The following is a 20224-nucleotide window of genomic DNA, read 5'->3' as shown; positions in this document are numbered from 1 at the left end:
CTCTGATGTCCCATCTCTAGATTTGTCCACTGAAGCGACTGACGGGCAGATGATGAAGTTTGGGGCCTTGAAGAAAGAAAACCCACACTAGAAAGCAGCCTCGGCACACAGGCAGGATCTTCCCTGCCTTGGAGTTCCCCTGACTCACAGCAGCTGGGCCAAATACTATCGTCTGCTATTAAATCACCCCACCTCCCCTTTTGTTTTCTTTTAATTATTATGTGTTTTATGCCCTCTTCTGGATCAGGGGTCAGCAAACTATGACCTGCAGGACAAATCTGGCCCTCTACCACTTTTCATATGACCCTGTGAGCTAAAGCATGTTTTTTGGTAAATGGCTTGAGATATAATTCCATACCTTACAATTCAACCATTAAAGTGTTCAGTTCAATGGTTTTTAGTATATTCAGAGATATGTGCAACCATCACTACAGTCAATTTTAGAACTTTATCATCACCTCAAGAAGAAACACCAAACATTTTAACTCTCTCCTCATCCCCTTATCACCCCCTGCCCTAAGAAACAATTAATGTACTCTGTCTTTAGAGATTTCCCTAATTCTAAATATTTCATGAGTGGAATCATACAATATGTGGTGGTCTTTTGGAACTGGCTTCTTTCACTTCTTATAATGTTTTCAATGTTCATCATGTAGAATGTATGAGTATTTTATTCCTTTTTATGGGTGAGTAATACTCCATTGTATGAATATACCACATTTAGTTTATCAGTCCCTCAGATGATTGGCATTTGGTTTGTTACCACCCTGTGGCTATTATGAATAGTGATGTTGTGAACAGTCATGCACAAGTGGAATTGCTGAGTCATATGGTAATTTTAAGTTTAATTTTTTAAGGAACGGTCAAACTGTTTTCCACAGCAGCTGCACCATTTACTTTCCCACTAGAAATGTATGAGGATTCCAGTTTCTCCACATTGTTGCCAACAGTTGTCATTTTCCTTTTTTTTTCTTTTAAACCTAGCCATCATGGTGGGTGTGAAGTAGTATCTCACTGTGGTTTTGATTTGCAGTTCCCTGATGACAATTACATTGAGCACTTTTTCATGTGCTTATTGGTTATTTGTGTATCTGCCTTGGAGAAATGTCTGCTTAGAGCCTTTGCCCATTTTTCAATTGGGTTGGCTTTTTATTATTGAGTTGTATGACTTCTTTACATTTTCTGGATACAAGTCCCTTATCAGATATATGATTTTCAAATGTTTTCTCCCATTCAATGGGATGTCTCTTCTCTTTCTTGTTAGTTTTCTTTGAAGCATGAAAGTTTTATTTTGATGAAGCTGATATTATCTATTTTTTTGTTTTATTACCATGCTTTTGGTGTCATATATAAGAATCCTTTGGCAAATCCGAGGTCATGAAAATTTACCCCTATGTTTTTGTCCAAAGGTTTTATAATTTTTGCTCTTACATTTAGGTCTTTGATCCATTTTAAGTTAATTTTTGTATTTGGTATGAGATAAGAGTCCAACCTCATTCTTTTGCATGCGGCTATCCAATCATCCCAGCACCATTTGTCAATAAGATTTTTCTTTCCCCAATTAATGGTCTTGGCACCCTTGTCAAAAATCATTTGACCATAGATACATGGGTTTGTAATTGGAAACGGAATTCTATTCTTGAGGCAGTATCACACTGTTTTGATTATGGCTTTGTAGTAAGTTGGGGCTTTTTTGTCTGTCTTTTACTTGTATGTGTGTGTGTGTGCATGTGTGTGTGTAGTGAGTTTTGAATTTAGGAAAGGTGAATCTTCCTACTTTGTTCTTCTTTTTAGGATCAGCTTCGCAATTTCTACAGAGAAGTCAGCTGGGATTCTGACAGGGATTTCATTGAATCTATAGCTTAATTGAGGAGTATCATCATCTGTGATGGCTGGAATCAAGTCTCCCATAAAGACATGTTCAAGTCCTAACCCCGGTCCTATGGATATGAACTCATTTGTAAATAGGGTCTTCAAATATCCTATAAAGATAAGACCAAATTGAATCAGGGCGGGCCTTAATCCAGTATGACTGGAGTCCTTAGAAGCCGAGAAAATTTGGACACAGGAGGAGTGAGGAGGAGAAAGAAGGCCATGTGAAGGAGACAGAGATTAAATTATGGATTGCCTGTGCAAGGGTAAACACAAATAATTTTAAAAAAGGAATTAATTTTCACTGGTGCAAAAAGGGAAAGAGACTTCCTCTCCTGTTTCTTCTTTCTTTCAGCAATTACTTTAGAAAACGTGTAATTGTAAGTTTTTTCCCTTTCCCCTTTGAAATGTGTGTAAATATTTTCTTTAAAGGTTAAACAAGCCCCTTGCAAATTTCACCACACAAGTATGTTTCCTCAAGCAAAAAAACCATTTCTTTGAAATATAATAAAAGAGGACATCTCTCAGTTGTCTGGGAATAGAGAAACGTAACTTTAGTGGGGGTACATCCTGGCTCCAAATTGTAAACCTACCTCTGGTCCTAAAGAGATGAGAAATATCTTGAGAATATGCATATAATGGATTGCAAACACTTATGTACAAAAAAAGGGCGAGCTTTTTTTCTGTCTTTACAATCTCCTTAGCAGACTGCCTGTGATGCATCACATTCTTTTTTAACACTTACTCAATTAAAAAATTGTTTTTTTTCTTCTACCTTTGTGGGGAGGTTTTCTGGGTTGTAGGAAGATAACTGTTTTTAATTATATTTCTGCATCACCTGCATGCCACCACCAGAATGCCACAGACTTCGGAGAAAACATGTCTTGCTCACACCTTGGTTGTGGACTTGCAGCCACCAAAACTGTGAGACAATAAATGCCTCTTTATCCCGGCCAACCAGTTTGCGGTATTTGTTACAGCAGCCTTGGCAAACTAAGACACCATCTTAACAACATTAAGTGTTCCAATCCATGAACACAGTCTGTCCTTCCATTTATTCAGGTCTTCTTTAATTTCTTTCAAAAATGTTTCCTAGTTTCCAGAGTGAAGTTTTCCACTTATTTTGTTAGATTTATTACTTTGTATGTTATTCTTTTTTATGCAATGGAAAATGGAATTGTATTCTTAATTTCCTTTTGGGATTGTTCATTGTTAGTGTATAGAAGAACAGCTGAATTTTATATATTGATCTTGTATCCTACAACCTTGATGAATTTGTTTATTATTACTAATGAGTTTTTAGTAGAATCCCTAGGACTTTCTATATACAAGACCATGACTGTGAATAGAGACTGTTTTACTTCTTCTCTAGACGCGTTTTATTTCATTTTCTTGCCTAAAGGTTTTGGTTAGAACCTCCAATACAATATTGAATTGAAGTTGTGAGAGAAGACATCCTTGTCTTACTCCGTATCTTAGGAGAAAGTAGCCAGTCTTTCACCAATATGTATGATGTTAGCAGTGGGGTTTTCATAGGTGCGCTTTATCATGTTAAGTTTCCTTTTATTCCTAATTTGTTCAATGTTTTTATCATGAAAATGTGCTGGATATTGTAAAATTTTTTTTCTGTGTCTGCTAAGATAATCATGTGATTCTTGTTTTTTATTCTATTGATATGATATAATAAACTATTTTCTGATGGCAAATCAGTCTTGCCCTCCTGGGATAAATCCCATTTGGTCATGGTGTGCAATTCTTTTTATATGTTGCTGGATTCGGCTGCTAGAATTTTGTTAAGGATTTTCGTGCTCATATTCAGCTTTCTTTTCTAGGGATGTCTGGTTAAATAAGGGTAATACTGACCTCATAAAATGAGTTAGAAGTATCCCTTCCTCTTCTATTTTTTGGAAGAGTTTGTGAAGACTTGGCATTAATTCTTCTTCAAATGTTTGGTAGGCTTCAGCACTGAAGCCATCTGGACCTGGGCATTTTTGTGGGTAGGTTTTGTTTTAGTTTTTGTTTTTTAACTAATTCAAACTCTACCATTTTTATAGGTCTATTCAGGTTGTCTATTTCTTCTTGAGTCAGTTTCAGTAGTTTATATCTTTCTAGAAATTTTTCCATTTCATTTAAGTTATCTAACTTACTGGCATTCAACTGTCCATAGTTTTCTGTATAATCATTTTTATTTCTGTGAAGTTAATAGTACTGTCTCCCCTTTCATTTCTGATTCTAGAGATTTGATTCCCCTCTTTTCTTCCTGGTCACTCTAATTAAAGGTTCATTAATTTTGTTGATACTTTCGAAGAACCAGATTTTGTTCTCATTGATTTTCTCATTATTTTTCTACTCTCTATTTCATTGATCTCCACTCTAATCTTTCTATATCTGTCCTTCTGCTTGTTTTAGATTTAGTTTGCTCTTTTTTTTTTCCAGTGTCTTGAGATGAAGGTTAGGTTGTTAATTTGAGATCTTTTTACAAAATATAGGCATTTACAAGTATAAATTTCCGTCTAAGCACCGTTTTTGCTGAATCCCATAAGTTTTAGTAGTTTGTGTGTTTATAGTCATTCACCTGAAAGTATTTTTCAATTTCCCTTTTGATTTCACTTTTATCTGATTGGCTGTTTAGGACTGTGTCATTTAATTCTGACATGGGTTTCCAAAATTTTTAGATTATTGATTTCTAATACTATCCCATTGTGATCAGAGAACATAGTTTATATTATTTCTATCCTTTTAATTTACTGAGGTTTCTTTTATGGCTTAGCATATGGTCTATCCTGAAGAATGTTCCATATGCACTTTAGAATAATGTATATTCTACTGTTTTTGGGTGGAGTGTTCTACAGCTATCTGGAAGGTCTAATTGGTTTATAGTGTTGTTCAAGTCTTCTATTTCCCATTGATCTTCTGCCTAATGGTTCCATCTATTATTGAAAGGGGAATTGAAGTCTCTAATTATTATTGTTCAACTATTTCTACCTTCATTTGCATCAGTTTTTGCTTCATGTATTTTGATGTTGTTATTAGATGCGTAATGCTTATAATTGCTATATCTTCCTGATGGAATGACTATTTTATAATTATAAAATGTCCCTTTTTATCTCTAGTAACATTTTGTCTTAAAAGTTTATTTTGTCTGATATTTGTGTAGTCTTCCCAGTTTTCCTGTGTTTGCTGTTTCCATGATACTTTTTTTTTCCATTTTTTAAACTTACAATCTATTTATACATTTGTTTCTAAAGTGGGTCTCCTGTAGATTTTTTAATCTAGTCCAGTAATCAATGTCTTTTCATTGGATTGTAAACCCATTAACATTTAATGCTATTTTTGTTCCTCTAATCCTCCTTTACTGTCTTTTTTTGCATTAAGTGGGCATTTTCTAATGAAGCCTTTAAATTTCTTTGATTTTTTCACTGTATTTAAAAAATTATTTTTTAGTGGTTGATTTAGGCTTACCTTATATAGGCATACCTTGTTTTATTGCACTTCGCTTTATTGCACTTCACAGATACTGCATTTTGTATAAACTGAAGGTTTGTGGCAACCCTGCATCAAGCAAGTCTATCAGAGCCAACCTTGCATGGAGCAAATCTCTTGGAGTCACTTTCCCAGGAGCAAATAACTTCATGTCTGTCACATTTTAATTAAGGTATGTATATGTATATATATTTAGACATAATTCTATTGCACACTTAATAGACTACAGTATAATATAAACATAAATTTTATATGCACTGGGAAACAAAAAAATTTGTGTTACTTGCTTTATTGTGATATTTGCTTTATTGTGGTGGTCTGGAACTGAACCTGTAATACCTCCAAAGTAATGCCTGTGTATCTTAACTTTCCAGAATCAGCTTTAGATTAATACTAGCTTAATTCCAGTGAGATACAAAAATGCTATTCCTCTACAGCTTTATTCCCTTTTCTCTCTTTTTGTGGTATTAGTTATAGATATTATACCCTATGATGTTACAAACCCAATAATACAATGTTATAATTTTTATTTTACCGCCTGTAGTCATTTCCTCACTGCAATACAGTTTGTTCCATCCACCTTCTCAAATATATGACAAATAAATTTCTATAGGTTATAAATTCAATAATACATTGCATACATAATATATACCACTGCTTTTTAAGTTAGCTAAGAGAAGGAGAAAAATACGCATTTATACTGTCTTTCATAATTACATAATTACCTTTATGATGCTCTTTTTGTTGTTCATGTGGATTTGAATTACCATGTGGGGTTCCTTGCTTTCAGCCTGAAGAATGTCATTTACTATTTCTTGTAAGATGGGTTTGCTAGCTACAAATTCTCTTAGTGCTTGTTTATCTGGGAATGTCTCTATTTCATTTTTGTTTTTGAAAGATACCTTTGCTGGATATAGGATTCTTGTTTGAAACTTTTTTTAGTCTGACAGGGGTTTCTTTTTTGGAAGTAAGGAGACTTTTTTGTTTGTTTATTTCTTCCAAAATTTTCTCATTTTTGACTTTCAGCATTTTTACTATGCTGTGTCTATTTGTGGATATCTTTGTGTTTATTCTATTTGGAGTTAGTTGAGCATCCTGGATGTGCAGATTATTCTTTTTTCAATAAATTTGGGAAGTTTCCAGCCATTATTTGTTCATACATGGTTTTCTACTTTTTTCTCTGTCTCCTCTCCTTTTGGTACTCACACTATATATGTTGGTATGCCTGGCATCCCACATTTCTCTGAGCCTCTGTTCATTATTTTTCATTCTCTTTTCTCTCTGTCCTTTGGATTGCATAATCTCTATTGATGCATCTTCAAGTTTGTTAATTCTTTCTTCTGCCAGTGCCAATCTACTGTGTGTCCCTTTAGTGAACTTTTTATTTCAGTCGTTGTACTCTTCAACCACAGACTTTCCATTAAGTTCTTTTTTATAGCTTCAATCTGTTTATTTATATTCTCTAGTTGCTGCAACACTGTTATCATGCCTTCATTTATTTAACCAAGATTTCCTTTAGTTCTTTCAACATATTTACCTGTTAAATCTGACATCTGGTTGCTCTGAGGCATTTCCTGTTGTTTGCTTTATTTACAGTATATGGGTCATACATTCCAGTTTTTTCTGTATTTCATAATTTTTTGTTGGAAACTGGACATTTTAGATAATATATTGTAGCCACTCTGGGTATTGGGCACCCTCACCCCAGGTTTGTTATTGTTATTTGCTTGTATATTTGTTTAGTGACTGATTGTATAATTTTAGTGAAGTCTATTTTCCCCTAAAGTGTTGAGTCTAGGATGTTGCTCCTTAGGCAGATGTAGCTTTGGGTATACTCACAGTAATTCTGGGATGACAGTGGTTTGGGGAGAGTTCTCTTTGTCTCTCTTACAGACAACATGCAACTGTTAAATTTCACTACTTGTAGGATGATTGCTCTATTGTTTTTACCAATTCCCTGGGGCACAAATTACTCAGTAGTCCAGGATTCCTTGACTCATATGGCTGGAAACTTCCCAAATTTATTATACTTCTCCATCTTCTGTTGCAAATGTGGTCAGTTCTTTTGGCAAGAGTTTAGTTGTCTGTGTTATGGCCTACTTCTCTCCTCAAGCAAAATTTCTGAGACAAGGCTCTGAAACTAGGGTTGGGGACAATGGCTCCCCACTTTAGGAGCTGAGTTCTTGAGGGGTGAGAGCCTTAGGTCCTCTCAGCCTAGAATGGAACCACTGCCTTAGAAGCTGGGGCAAGGGTGATTGTGAACCCCAGTATCCTCTGCATGCCACATGTATTCTATGAGTGTGTGAGGGGTGAGTGGAAGTAGGGAGCCCCCACCTATAGACACCATTTGCTGGAACTTAGCCTCAGTAACAAAAGGAAGCTGGGGACAATATGAGATATGCTGACATCTTGCTCCTGACAGGGACCTGGGGGGAGGGGACACCCTGTGTTATTGGCCACAGCAGTCCGGAGTGCAGTTTCCACCTCACTGAGGAGGTAAGGGGAGAGAGTGAGAAGTCCTGGCTGAAACACCAAAGACTCTCCATTTTCTTACCTAATTCTTGGAAGTTTTCTTTAATAGGTATTTCTTTACTTGCTATCTGATCTTAGGACCAGTTCTAGAGACTTTAAATTGTTGCTTTTATGTAATTTTCACCAGTTTCACTGGGAAGTGATCTGCTTAGCTTCTCAAGCTGTCATACTGGAAGTCAATTTCTAAGGATGGTTTTTACATTTTCAATGGTTGAAAAATATCAAAAGAAGAAGAATACTTTATGACATGAAAATTATATGAAATTCAAATTTCACTATTCATAAATAAAGTTTTATTGGAACATGGCCATGCCTATTTGATTTAGTATTTCCTATGGCTGCTTTCTTGTGACAATGGCAGAGTTGAGAAGCTGCAACAATGGCCATCTGACCCACAGAGCCTAAAATATTTATTATCTTTAAAGAAAGAGTTTGCTGACCTCTGTTCTAGTTTATAAGCATCTCTGGTGTGGGGGCTTATTGCTCCTTTATAGCCCTTCAGTGCCCAGGGTCCGCAGAGCTGAGTAAGCATGCACTGCATGACACTATTTTCCGTGGAGTTGTGCAGAACACAGATGTTGGTAGGCAGCTGGAGGAGTTAGGGAGATGAGCCCTGGAGTCCCTGGCACTGAGGGACTGCTCCAAGAGAAGCTGGCAATGACAACGATGAGTGGACACACTAGTGGCACTCTGGACAGAGGCCCCAGACTTCCACTCTCCTCCAACTCCAGTGACCTGAGGTGTTCACCACCTGCTACCCTGTTCCCCAACACATGCATTCCCAGCTACATACGTCCATAAACTCCAGCTCCTCCTCCACCTTGCTCTGGAGCACTCCCACCATCTGGAAGAAGGATGGGTTCACTAGGTTCTCTGCCTCCTCCTCTGTGAAGGCTTTCCAGTCCAGCAGCTGCTTCTGGAAAAGGGACCACAGCAGAACATGGCTTAGGGCTCAGAGTGGGGAGCTCAGCCTTCATCACAGGCCTGTGCTGTCCCATCCATTTTGTTCTTCCCCTAAGAGCACTGGTCATAGTCCATCTTTATGAACTGTGAACTATGTCCAGGTGCTGTGAACAGGCTGCACACATTCTACCTACTAAATCCCCATGGTGGTGCGCTCATTAGCCCTGTTTCACAGATGAAGAAACCAAGGCTAAGAGAAATGAAGCAAATTGCCCAAGGCCCAAGGCCACATAGCTGACAAGGGGTGGGTCTGGGAATGGTCCGACAGCACACACGATAGGCATAAACTACTATCCTACATGGTATTAGTACTACTGAAAGTTAGACACAGGCTCGGAAAGTTGGACATGGGTTCACATTTTCTGCAATTCTGAATTATGCCAACTGAAAAGCAGGCTCTCTAAATATATCAATTAAGCCTTGAATTTTTCTTTTAATTTTTTATTTATTGAGATTGTTCACATACCATACAATTATCCAAAGATCCAAAGTGTACCATCAATTGCCCCTGGTACCATCATACAGCTGTGCATCCATCATCACAGTTAATTTTCTTTTCAATTTTTAGAACATTTTCATTATACCAGAAAAGAAAAACAGACAAAAAAAAGGAAACTCAAATCCTCCCATACCCCTAACTACCCCCCCATTGTTGACTCATAGTATTGGTATAGTACATTTGTTACTGTTGATGAAAGAATGTTAATACTACTAACTGTAATCAGTTTGCAAAAAGTATATTTTCAAAAGAAGTCTATATTTTCAGACTTAAATTTAATAGTTTTTAATTATTCTTAGTCTAATTCCTGTTTTATCAATTAGAACACTAAGAGTCATCTTAGAAGTTAAGTGAGATGACCACATTTACCATCAGCAAGTCAGAAAAATGAGGCAAGTATCTTCATCTTCTGACTTCTAGTGTTTCAGAAAGAATGCCATACCATAAACCTGAGTTATCCATTTGAAATAGAGGGAAAGAAATGGTAACATGGAATAGGATGTAATACCAAGTATGTTTTCTCCTTCATGATGTCACCATTCTGCAATGTCCGTTTATTCCTCTCTGAAATATGGAATTAAAAATAATTTAATATAGGGTTGTGTCTTATGATGACTATGATGATAATAAAGCCAAACTTATATTCAACAGTCACTATATGGCTTAAAAAATGCATCTTCATCTAATATTATGGAACCTTTCTCCATATCTCTCTCTCTTTTCTTTGTTTCTGTGTCGGTAGGGCTCCCTTTAGTATCTGAAGTAGGGCAGGTCTTTTATTAGCAAAATCTCTCAGCATTTGTTTGTCTGTGAAAATTTTAAGCTCTCCCTCAAATTTGAACGGGAGCTTTGCTGGATTAAGAATTCTTGTTTGGCAATTTCTCTCTCTCAGAATTTTAAATATGTTGTGCGACTACCTTCTTGCCTCCACGGTGGCCACTGAGTAGTCACTACTTAGTCTTATGTTTTGTTCTTTGTATGTGGTGAATTGCTTTTCTCTTGCTGCTTTCAGAACTTGCTCCTTCTCTTCAGTATTTGACAGTCTGATCAGAATATGTCTCAGAGTGGGTTTATTTGGATTTATTCTATTTGGAGTTTGCTGGATATTTATGCTTTATGTATTTATGTTGTGTGGAAGGATTGGGAAATTTTCCCCAACAATTTCTCTGAATACTCTTTCTAGACCTTTACCCTTCTCTTCCCCTTCTGGGACACCAATGAGTCTTAAATTTAGACGTTTTATTTTATCTATCATATCCCTGAGGTCCATTTCAATTTTTTCAATTTTTCCCCATTCTTTTTTTGTTCTTTCATTTTCCATTTTGTCGTACTCCAGGTTGCTGATTCGTTGTTCAGCGTCCTCTAGTCTTCTACTACGAGTATCCAGACTCTATTTAATTTGGTCAACAGTTTATTTCCCTAAGATCACCTATTTTTTTATTTACTCTTGCAATTTCTTCTTTATGCTCTTCTAGGATCTTCTTCACGTCTTTTATATCCTGTGCCATGCTCTTCTTCATGTCCTTTATATCCTGTGCCATGCTCTCATTGTCTTTAGTTCTTTGATTAACTGCTCCAAGTACTGCATCTCCTCTGATCTTTTGATTTGGGTGTTTGGGTTATCCATATCATCTGGTTTTTTCATATGCTTTAAAATTTTCTGTTGTTTTTGGCCTCTTGGCATTTGCTTAACTTGATAGTATTCTTTGAGGATATGTATGTGAATTCAAAGACTTCTCTCTAATTTGTCAGATCTACAGCTTGGTAGCAAACACTTTCTCTAACTAACTAGCAGTTGGTGTCTGCAAGCCACCTATTCCCCTCAAGCCAGTTCTCCCCAACTTCGTCTTTGTGGTGTGTGGGGGTCTGATTCTTGTGGGGTCCAATTGGTGTACCAGTTTTGCGTGTGTAGTTGGTGCTGTCCACCCTGAATGTGGGGAGTGTGTCTGAGCAGTTAGGGTGCAAGGGCGGCTTTAACAATCAAACCTCCCAGGTGTTCCTGGAGATTTAAGGCTGTTCCAAGAGTCTAAACCTTCTGTTCAGTCTCGCCACAGATTGTCTCTGCCGCTGATACACAAGTCCTTGGTACTGGCATATGGTCCCTGGGATTTCCAAGTGGGTCCCTCTTCCAAGCCATGCCCTTCTAGGGCCTCTGCTGAGGGAAGGCTGTGCTACGTCACAAGTGTGCGCCGTACGTCAAGGGAAGTTCTGGGCTGCCGGGCCGTGTAGGGGCATTCCCAGCCTGCTGAAAAGATGGCTGAATGGAGCGTGTTAATTTCCCCTTTTGCACCGCTCTGCCTTCCTAGCTCTAGGACAATTAGCTGTGGGTGCGCGAAAGGCTATTGTCCATGCCAGATATTGTGGTGTGTGTGCGTGTTGCTGGAAACACTTCCCATCGCACTGGGTTTTTTCGCACGGCTCTGGGCTGTGGTGCTGGTGCCGGGCAGGAGCATTCCCAGCCCACCAGGAAGACAGCTGTAAGGGGCATGGTTTTTTTCCCCTTTTGGCTAACTTCTTCCTAGCTCTGAGAGAATTAGCAGTGGGTGTGAAAAAGGCTATAGTCCATGCCAGATATCGAGGCGTACTCACAGGTTGTGGAGACGCCATTCCTGCCGCGCTTCCCTGTGCAGTTCTCACTGCCATAGCTGCAGCTGCTTTTGGGTTTCTAAAAAGAACTAGTCCACCTCCAAATGCCAACCCACGGTTTCCCCACACCGCAGTGTGGCTGCTGAATATTCAGCGGGCTTACTCACTCGTTTCAGAACACAGACTCCCCGTTCCACCCAATGCATGGTCCCTGTGGATTTAGCAGAACTTGTCTGGCTGGTGCATCACTGGAACTGGTGTTCTGGGTCACTTTCTGGCTTTTATCTAGTATTTTTCACGGAGGTGGTGTTTTTTTGCCCTGTCTCTCCTAACTGCCATCTTCCGCAAGTCTGGATCCACAGTTTTTACTTACAGATCTTATGCTGTGATCTCAGGAATTCCTCCCAATTCAGGTTGGTGTATGATGAGTGGACTATCACATTTATCCCCCCGCAGTTATTCCAGATTATGTACTAGTTGTTCTGTTTTTTTTTAATTGTTCCAGGGGGACTACTTGGCTTCCACTCCTCTCTATGCAGCCATCTTCAATTAAGCCTTGAATTTTGCACGAATTTTAAAATAAAGCATCCTCTCCCAGTTAAAAGTTTATCTACAGTTGTATGTATTCAAAGGAGATGAAGGCTTACCAGAAGAGGGAACGTTGGGGCTAAAACCTGCAGGGAAGGTGGGAATAGCTGAGGTGGGAGGCGGGTGTCGGGCAGGGAAGGAAGAGCACTCAGGTAGAGGGAACAGCTCCTCAGAAGGCTCAGAGGCCAGTGGGAGCCAGGGCTGGGCGAGAAAGGGAAAGCAGAGGAGTGAGGCTAGGGTGTGGGGTGGGGGTGGGACCAGGGTCATGGAGAGGAACTTTGGATCCATCCGTTTAGTTCATTTGTCTCGGGACTCCTGGAGTGGGAGGTACACCCACCTTGCACTTCTGCACCTGGGCCAGGCCCTCCTGCCAGGTCTTCTCGTACTGCAAGCGGATCTGCATCATGCTGTCCATGTGGAAGGTGTCTCCAAGGGCAGAGGGTGGAAGCAAAACATGTCAGCTCACTCTTCCAGAAGGAAGAGGTGAAATTAGAAAGAGGATTTTCCCCTCTGCAAAGGGAAGCAGCTTTTCTCTAGCAAAGTGTCTTGATAGCTAGATTTATTTAGGTGAAGACCAGTGGATCTGATTCAGATCAGGTGCTGGGACTCACTCTCCCCACAAAGTTCCTGACACCCAAAGATAAGGGCCTCAAATAAGGAGCTTATCTTATCTTTTTCTTTTCTGAATCCATTCTGACTCTGATTCTTAACTCAGTTGTCAGGCTGATGAAATTCTTTGGGGGAGTTATGCTGTGTCATAAAACAGTAACCAGGATGCAAATTAATGAGGGTTCATACATAATGTCTGTGGTTAGATCTCTATAATGGGAGTGGACTAGCTGAATGCTCAGAAACTTCTTTATTTTTACCCATCGTTTTTTCTGTTATTTCTTTGTTTATAATAAACTCAGTGTGACTCTTGAGGTAGTTTCTAGAGACTGAAAGACAATGCAGATTTTGTGGTGGTTGTTCTTTGACAAAAATTGGGGAGAAGGTAGGGTACATGGTAACTGGGTGTACATTTTGGATAGTGGGGACGATAGATACACACTGGAACTGGCAAAAAGAAGCTCTAAAGTCACTCCCTCCCATCCCCAGGGTCACTTCCTAGGCCAGAGCATCCCCACCCTTCCCGTGAGGTCACTGGGATGGACCCTCCCACAACCCGCTGCTTCTACTCCTGCACCCCTCATCATCCCCAGCTCCAAATCCTCCACTGGTTTCCCAATGGCCTGGGAATAAAGTCTAGACCCCTTCTCATGGCCAACATGGCCTGCATTGTCTGGTCTCTGCATCTTCCAGCCTCCCCTGCCACCTTCTCCTCTCCCCAGCTCTCTTTTGCCTCTGGTCTCCTCACGTACTGTTCCCTATGCTTTGGAATGCTTCTACCCACCTCTTGGCCTGTCTAACTCTTACTTGCCTTGCAGCTCTCAACTGGATAATCATTTTACTGGCAAGGTCTTCCATGACCCCTAACCAGGCTGTGTCCACCATGTGCTCACAGAGCTGCTGACCTACCCACTCCCTGCTGGAACATCCTGTGTAGTCTGACTTCTGCTCTGGACTGGAAAGACCTGAGGGCAGACTCACCTGCTGGCCAGGGCCTTGAACAAAGCCTGTCCCTGGGAGGTGCCAGGTGAACAGCAATTGCTATTATTGAAGGTCTCGTGGCTCTCACAGAAACACCCTCATTATTCGAGACCTGATAGAGTCCTAGGTACAAGGGTGCTGCTTTACTAGCTGTGTGACATTGGGCTAGACACTATACCTCTCTGTGCCTCTGAGCCCTTCCCTTTACAAGGGACAGTGATACCACTTGTCAATTATTATTCAGCACTCTCCATATGAACTGATTTGACCACTGGATCTCACTGAATTCTTCCATCAACTCTCCAAGGTAAATACTGTTATTGCTCCTCTTGAGATCCCTATTTTGTAGAGGAAACTGAGTCCAAGAGCAACAATGATGCCCTCAAGGTCATACAGTTGGGACAGAGCAGAGCTAGGCATCAAACCCAGGTCTCTGCCTGCAAAGTCTGTGTGCTTAAACCTGCGCCCCCAGGACCTGGCTCCCAAACCATCGTCCACACAGGGTGAGTGCAGCCTGCTTTGGTCAGGGGTCAGAGTGTGTGTCTGGCATTGCTGCTGGCTGGTCAGTGACTTGGGGAGGCTGTGGGCAGAAGGTGGAAGGGACCCAGCTAAGGGGACTAAGGTCTTAAAGGTCAGATACCCTCAAGGCTCACTTTTCCCTCTGCATCTGCTGCTCCGCTTCCCCAGGATGGCCATGTCATCTGCTTCCTGGGTTTATAACAGACAGTCAAATAAATGACTGGTTGAGCTACTACAAAGCTACTACTTGTACAGAGCCCTGGAGAACCTGAGTGGAATCCCACAAACATCACTTACCAATCCGCTTATTCAGGGCAATAAGAGAAGAGTACCACTCAGACAGCTGAGCTTTGCTGTAAACAGGGGGCAGAAGGTCGCTGGGGAAGGAAGACATGACAAGTAAGGTAAACTTGAATAAAATGTTTACTTACAAAAATTGGTAGCATCTTCAAGGAATGTAGTTCCAGAGTATTATCTATTTAAAGTCTGATGAAACAAAGTGACCTGCTGGGAATTTCCTGGTACCAAAAACAAGGTCTTTCAATATTAACAAGCCCATTACTTAGTAATATGAAACTGAATTTTGCATTTTCCTAATGGGATAAAACAAGGTATCCACATCACTTGACCAGGAATTCTACTTCTAGGAACCTAATCTGAGATAATATAAAATCCTGACTAAGTTTATGCATTCAGATGTTCACTAACACTATTGCTTATAAATACAAAAAAATCTTAATAACCTTCATATCCAGCAATAGGGAACTGTCTAAATACGCTACAGTGAAACCTATTCCTGAAGCCATTAAAATAATAGTATGGCAGATTGAAAAACGGCCTTAATATTGTTAGCTCCCATTGCTCAGTGGAGTCTAATCCTCCACCCCTTGAAGTTGGACTTGGCCAATGGGACACAAGCAGAGGCTTGAAAGGGGCTTGTGCCTCGGGGCTTGCCCTCTCTTGCTTCAGAGAACTCTTCTGCCACCTTGTGAATGAGCCCGGTAGCCCCCTGGAGGCTGAGACCACATGGAAAGGGGCCGCATCTGTCTCAGCAGAGGCTCCACACATGAGAAAGTATTAAAAAATTATATGCTCATATACTTATTGGGGCCAGAAAAATCCATAGGATTCTTCTGGGCCTTTGGATAACATCCTCCTAGGGCTCCAGAGAATCTTAGCAAGACTCCCAACTCCTCTGCCCTCACTGCCCATGTGCCTAATGCAAGACCCATGCATGAGCAGAAGTGAGGAACCTGGGCAGGTTTCTGGAGCACATGGGACCTTCCATGCTACCCTATGAGGCAGTTCCCTGGGGCAGCTCCTCTGCCTCGGTTAGAAGGCTGCTTTAGGGGCCTGGCCAATCAAGTAGGAATAGGCGGCTGCCTGCATAAGGAGCTTTGTGGGTGCCTTCAAGTCCTCCTTGCACAAACAAACTCAAACCTTCCCTCCTGAAGTTCACTGGAATTCTAAGAATAAGGTTTAAGCCTGGCTGTTCAAGCCTTGTGTTCAAGGTACACACTTCCAGACACTAAACTTGTGCTGACTTTACCTCTTTATGTAACCACTGCAAAGCAGCTGCTTGTTCCCATAAACAGACACTGTTGCCTCTGATTTGCACACTCCACCTCCCCTTCCTCCATGTCAGCCAAATCACCCTCCCAGCTCCTTGCTCCACCTGCAGATGCTGTGGCCAAAAACATCTATGAATGCATTTTTTCTCTGTAAGTTTGACCTCTATCCACTCCATTCAGGCAGGGAGCCAGCGAGGCCCATGGTTACAGCCTGTGAGGATGTGGCAGGGCAGAAAAGAAAGCAGTCTAGAAATCTTTCTGGCTTTTGTTTTCAAAAGCCTAGCTGTTAGAAGCCTCTAGAGCACTGATGAAGAGATAAGGAGAAGGCATTTGTGGGAGTGACTGAGCACCCTGGGGGAGGGGGAGTGCAGGGGTTGGGGGAAGGTGAGGGCAGAGGGTTGGTGGGAACTGGGCAGTGGTGGTCTGGGCCCCGCTTCTTGGCAGTACTGTAGGAGTAGTTGCAAGAAGCCCTGGAGAGCAACGGCTGCTTGGGTGGGAGGCTGCTGGGCTCAGAGCAGCGTTCTCGAGGCTCCTGCATCCAACTGTCTGGGGGCCACAGGGGGACCAGAGGCATCCAGGTGGACCAATAACCAAGGGCCAGACTCCCCAGCCGCAGCACTGCGTGAGACTCTAGAACTTCACCTCAATGGAGGGGACGCCAAGAAAGGCAGAGTTTTGCCCAGCCTGAAGAATGGGGGTGTGGTAGATTGAATCATGACCCCCATAAAGACATGTTTAAGTCTAATCCCTGGTCCTATGGGTGTGAACTCATTTGTAAACAGATCTTTGAAGATAAGGCTAAACTGAATCAGGGTGGGCCTGATATCCAATCCAGTATGACTGGAGACCTTCTAAGCAGAGAAAATTGGACAGAGTGGTGGTAGAAGTCAGAGCAGGAGATAGAGACAGATCTCCACGTGATGTGGGAGAGATTGATTGATGGCAAGTCACCACCAGAATGCTACAGATTGTGGAGAAGGCATGGCCTGCTGACACCTTGATTTTGGACTTCTAGCTTCCAAACTATAAGCCATTAAATTTCTGTTGTTTAAGCCAACCAGTTTGTGGTATTTTGTTAGAGAAGCCCTGGAAAACTAAGACAGAGCTCAGAATCACAAAGAAAGTAAGTTATAGAAAAGAGCAAATGCACTTTTTCCTTTTACTGAGATTTTTATCCACTGTGTTAATTTCATACCTGGATCAAAGTGTGGCTGCACATGGGGCAAAGGCACCCCACTGGATATGCTCTGGCTCAAGTCCTGTAGGGTCCTGACATTCATTTACACCTTAGGAGATATCACACTCTGGGGTGGGGAAAGGGAAAGAACCTGCAGCCACCCTGGGTTAGCAGGGAAAGCAGGACCAGTGAGACCACAGGCAGAGGAGGGATCTTTTCCCAAAAGGTAAGTTATCTCCAACTTGTAGTTCCATGCAGTTTCTGTTCTGCTGCTGAGTGTGGACCCTACAGACTCCCCAGGCAGTGGGCTTCCTGGGTCTAGAACATTCGGTGTACACTCCGCTGAATAGCTTCAGGCTGTTTGGGTGGGCCCAGATTCAGGTGGACCCAGATCTGAGAGGAAAGTCCAGCCCCTAACAGGTCCCCTGTCTAATGGCAGCAGCCTCCTCACCAACCCCCAGGCCTCTAGCCTCAGACTTCTACAATCTACCCTTTGAAACCAGAAGACTGATGGTGTCACTCTGCTCCCCAGTGCCCTCAGGAAAATGTCCAAATCCCTTAACGCAGCCTCTAGGCTCTGTGTGCTCTGCACCACCCCCCAACCCCAACTGCCTCCTTTCAAGCTCTTTGCCACAGTCACAATAAAAACTACTTTCTGCTTCAAATGTGTCATTTTTTTTTTGTCACAGGGCCTGAATGCCCCAGAATGTGGCCCAGGACCAGAGAACCAGGAGATGCCCAGTCTAGAGGATGCCTCAGGGGAGAGGTCTCTGCTGAAGGCCACACCCCGGCCTCCCCCAACCCCTTGCCCCGAAGAGTGCCCCACCCCCCACAGGACAACTCCTTCTCATACCAGAGGGTACAGAGATGCTTCAGCCGCTCTTGCTGCAGGGTTTTCTGGGTTTTCAGCATGGCATCCACCTCCTTTTTTACACCTGGAGGAGTCTGGATCCTTTCACCAGCCATGAACTCACTGGGCAGACAAATTTGCACATGGAGCAGAGGACGGGTAGGGCAGGTGGGAGAGTGAGGAGGAGACTGAAGTAAAAACATTCAGAGCCCCCAGCACCCCCTTCTCTTACACCACCCTCAGCCCCTTCCTCTCCATCCTCAGCCTCAGGGACACTGATAAAAGAGGAGGCAAGGAAGGGACGGAGAGAGAGTGGAAGGGAAGAGGAGGAGGGAGGAAAGGAGGGAAGGAAGAAGGTAAGGTGGAAGGAAAGAAAAGGAGGGAAGGGGAGGAGAGAGGGAAGAAGAACCATCAGCGAAGCCCAGGGGCTAAGGCAGGGGCAGGGGTAAGGGGGGGCAGACACAGATCCAGGTCGGGGTCCTGACTGTTGCCTGCCAGCTCTGTGCCCTTGGGTAAGTCATCCCCCACCCCCACCAAGCCTCAGTTTCCTCTTCTATAAAATAGAGCTAATAGTAATACCCTCTTCATAAGGCACCTGTGAGGACTCAGTAAGATAATGCAAGGAAAGCCCTTAGCCCCATGCCTGGCATATGGAAAGGCCCAGTAAATGTCAGGTATTGCAATCACTGTTGACATTTATTGACGCATATAACAGCTTGCTACTCCCAGTCCCAGAGCCAGGACATTCCATACAGTATCTTCTTGGCCCTTCACTGAAACCCTATGTCCAGGTCCATTATTATGCCCATTTTTCAGAGGAAGAGACAGGCTCAGAATGTACAAGTGACTTGACCACAGTCACATGGAAAACAGTGGTAGAGCCAATCCTTGGGACACTTTTCCTTCATCCCCAGGACCAGACTCTGGTGAAAGTCTCTTCTAGATTTGCAGATGTACAGATGGGTCTCCCACTCCTCTCATCCCCAGGACCTGTGTCCTTGGTGTCCTTCAGACATCTTGGCCCAAGGCATCCCTTCCCTCATAAAAGAAAGCCTTTTTGTTGGCTGAAAGCTCCAGGATCCTTGGGTAGATATTAAGAAGTGAATGGGGAGGTGTGGAGATGAGCCCTCTCTTCATCCTCCCTCCCATGGGTGAAACTTTCCACCAAGGGTAGGACGTCTCAAAGATGTCCATTCTCCTGGACCCAGTAGCCACAGGCTTATATGTAGTAGTAAAAAGGAGAAATTATGCAGATTTTCAGAATAATGTTTTCAAACAATTTATACTGAGCTCAGAAAATGCTTACAAAATCATGTTAATGAAGAAAACAAGACATAAAACTGCAAATACAGCATAGGCCTATGAAAGCCTGGGAAAAATAAATCAAAATGTGAATTATGCTTCTCACTGTGGGGAGGGATTAATGGTGATCTTTAATTTCTTCTTTAAACCTATATCTATTTCTAACTTTTTTTTTAAGAGCATATATTACTTTTACTAGCAGAAAACCAGGGGCATTTTTGAACAAGAACAAAAATGGAGAGAGAGAGAGAATGCCCCTGACCCGAGGGACCCTTGGTGAGCTGTGGGCCTGGCAGGCAGCCCCTGACCTGAAACTCTGCACAAGGGCCTCCTTCTTGAGAACCTTCCAGGCGTTGACCAGGGCCTGCCAGCGGTGGTGGTTGCTGAGCTCCTGCTGCAGGGTGGCCTCCATCAGGTTGACAAACAGCTGGGCAAGGGCCCTCCGATTGCCCAGCAGGGCCTGGTTTATCATCTGTGACCACAGGAGGGCAGGGCTCTAGATGGGGTGGGGGTTCTAATGGGTCCAAACAAGGTTCAGGTCGGGGGTGGGGAGTGGGAGGCTGCAGAGAGGTTGAGTGAGGTGCAGGCAAAGGGTCTGGGCCCAGAGCTAAGGGCTGGGGTTGGGGTGCAGTGGCAGGACTGAGAGATGCTGAGGAGTCCCGGGAGGTCCCGGGAGGTCAGCTGAGCAGGCA

At 42.4% G+C, this 20224-nt stretch overlaps 1 protein-coding gene across 8 annotated transcripts in view; it reads right to left on the bottom strand.

Moving 5' to 3' along the window:
• CCDC180 (coiled-coil domain containing 180) overlaps window positions 1–20224 on the bottom strand; it is an 85997-nt gene that overhangs the window by 45597 nt on the left and 20176 nt on the right. For all 8 annotated transcript variants that reach the window (XM_037797282.1, XM_037797283.1, XM_037797284.1 and 5 more), the window contains exons 9-13: window positions 19841–20004; window positions 18234–18353; window positions 14930–15009; window positions 12861–12949; window positions 8681–8803 (exon numbers count right to left, since the gene is read on the bottom strand). In XM_037797282.1, coding sequence (XP_037653210.1) covers window positions 8681–8803; window positions 12861–12949; window positions 14930–15009; window positions 18234–18353; window positions 19841–20004 — 576 coding nt within the window. The remainder of the gene's footprint in view (window positions 1–8680; window positions 8804–12860; window positions 12950–14929; window positions 15010–18233; window positions 18354–19840; window positions 20005–20224) is intronic.

This window comes from Choloepus didactylus, chromosome 10 (genome assembly GCF_015220235.1).
Source record: "Choloepus didactylus isolate mChoDid1 chromosome 10, mChoDid1.pri, whole genome shotgun sequence".
Taxonomy (NCBI): Eukaryota; Metazoa; Chordata; class Mammalia; order Pilosa; family Megalonychidae; genus Choloepus; species Choloepus didactylus.
Note: the sequence above shows the minus strand (reverse complement) of the source record. Positions and strands in the feature narration are given on the sequence as shown.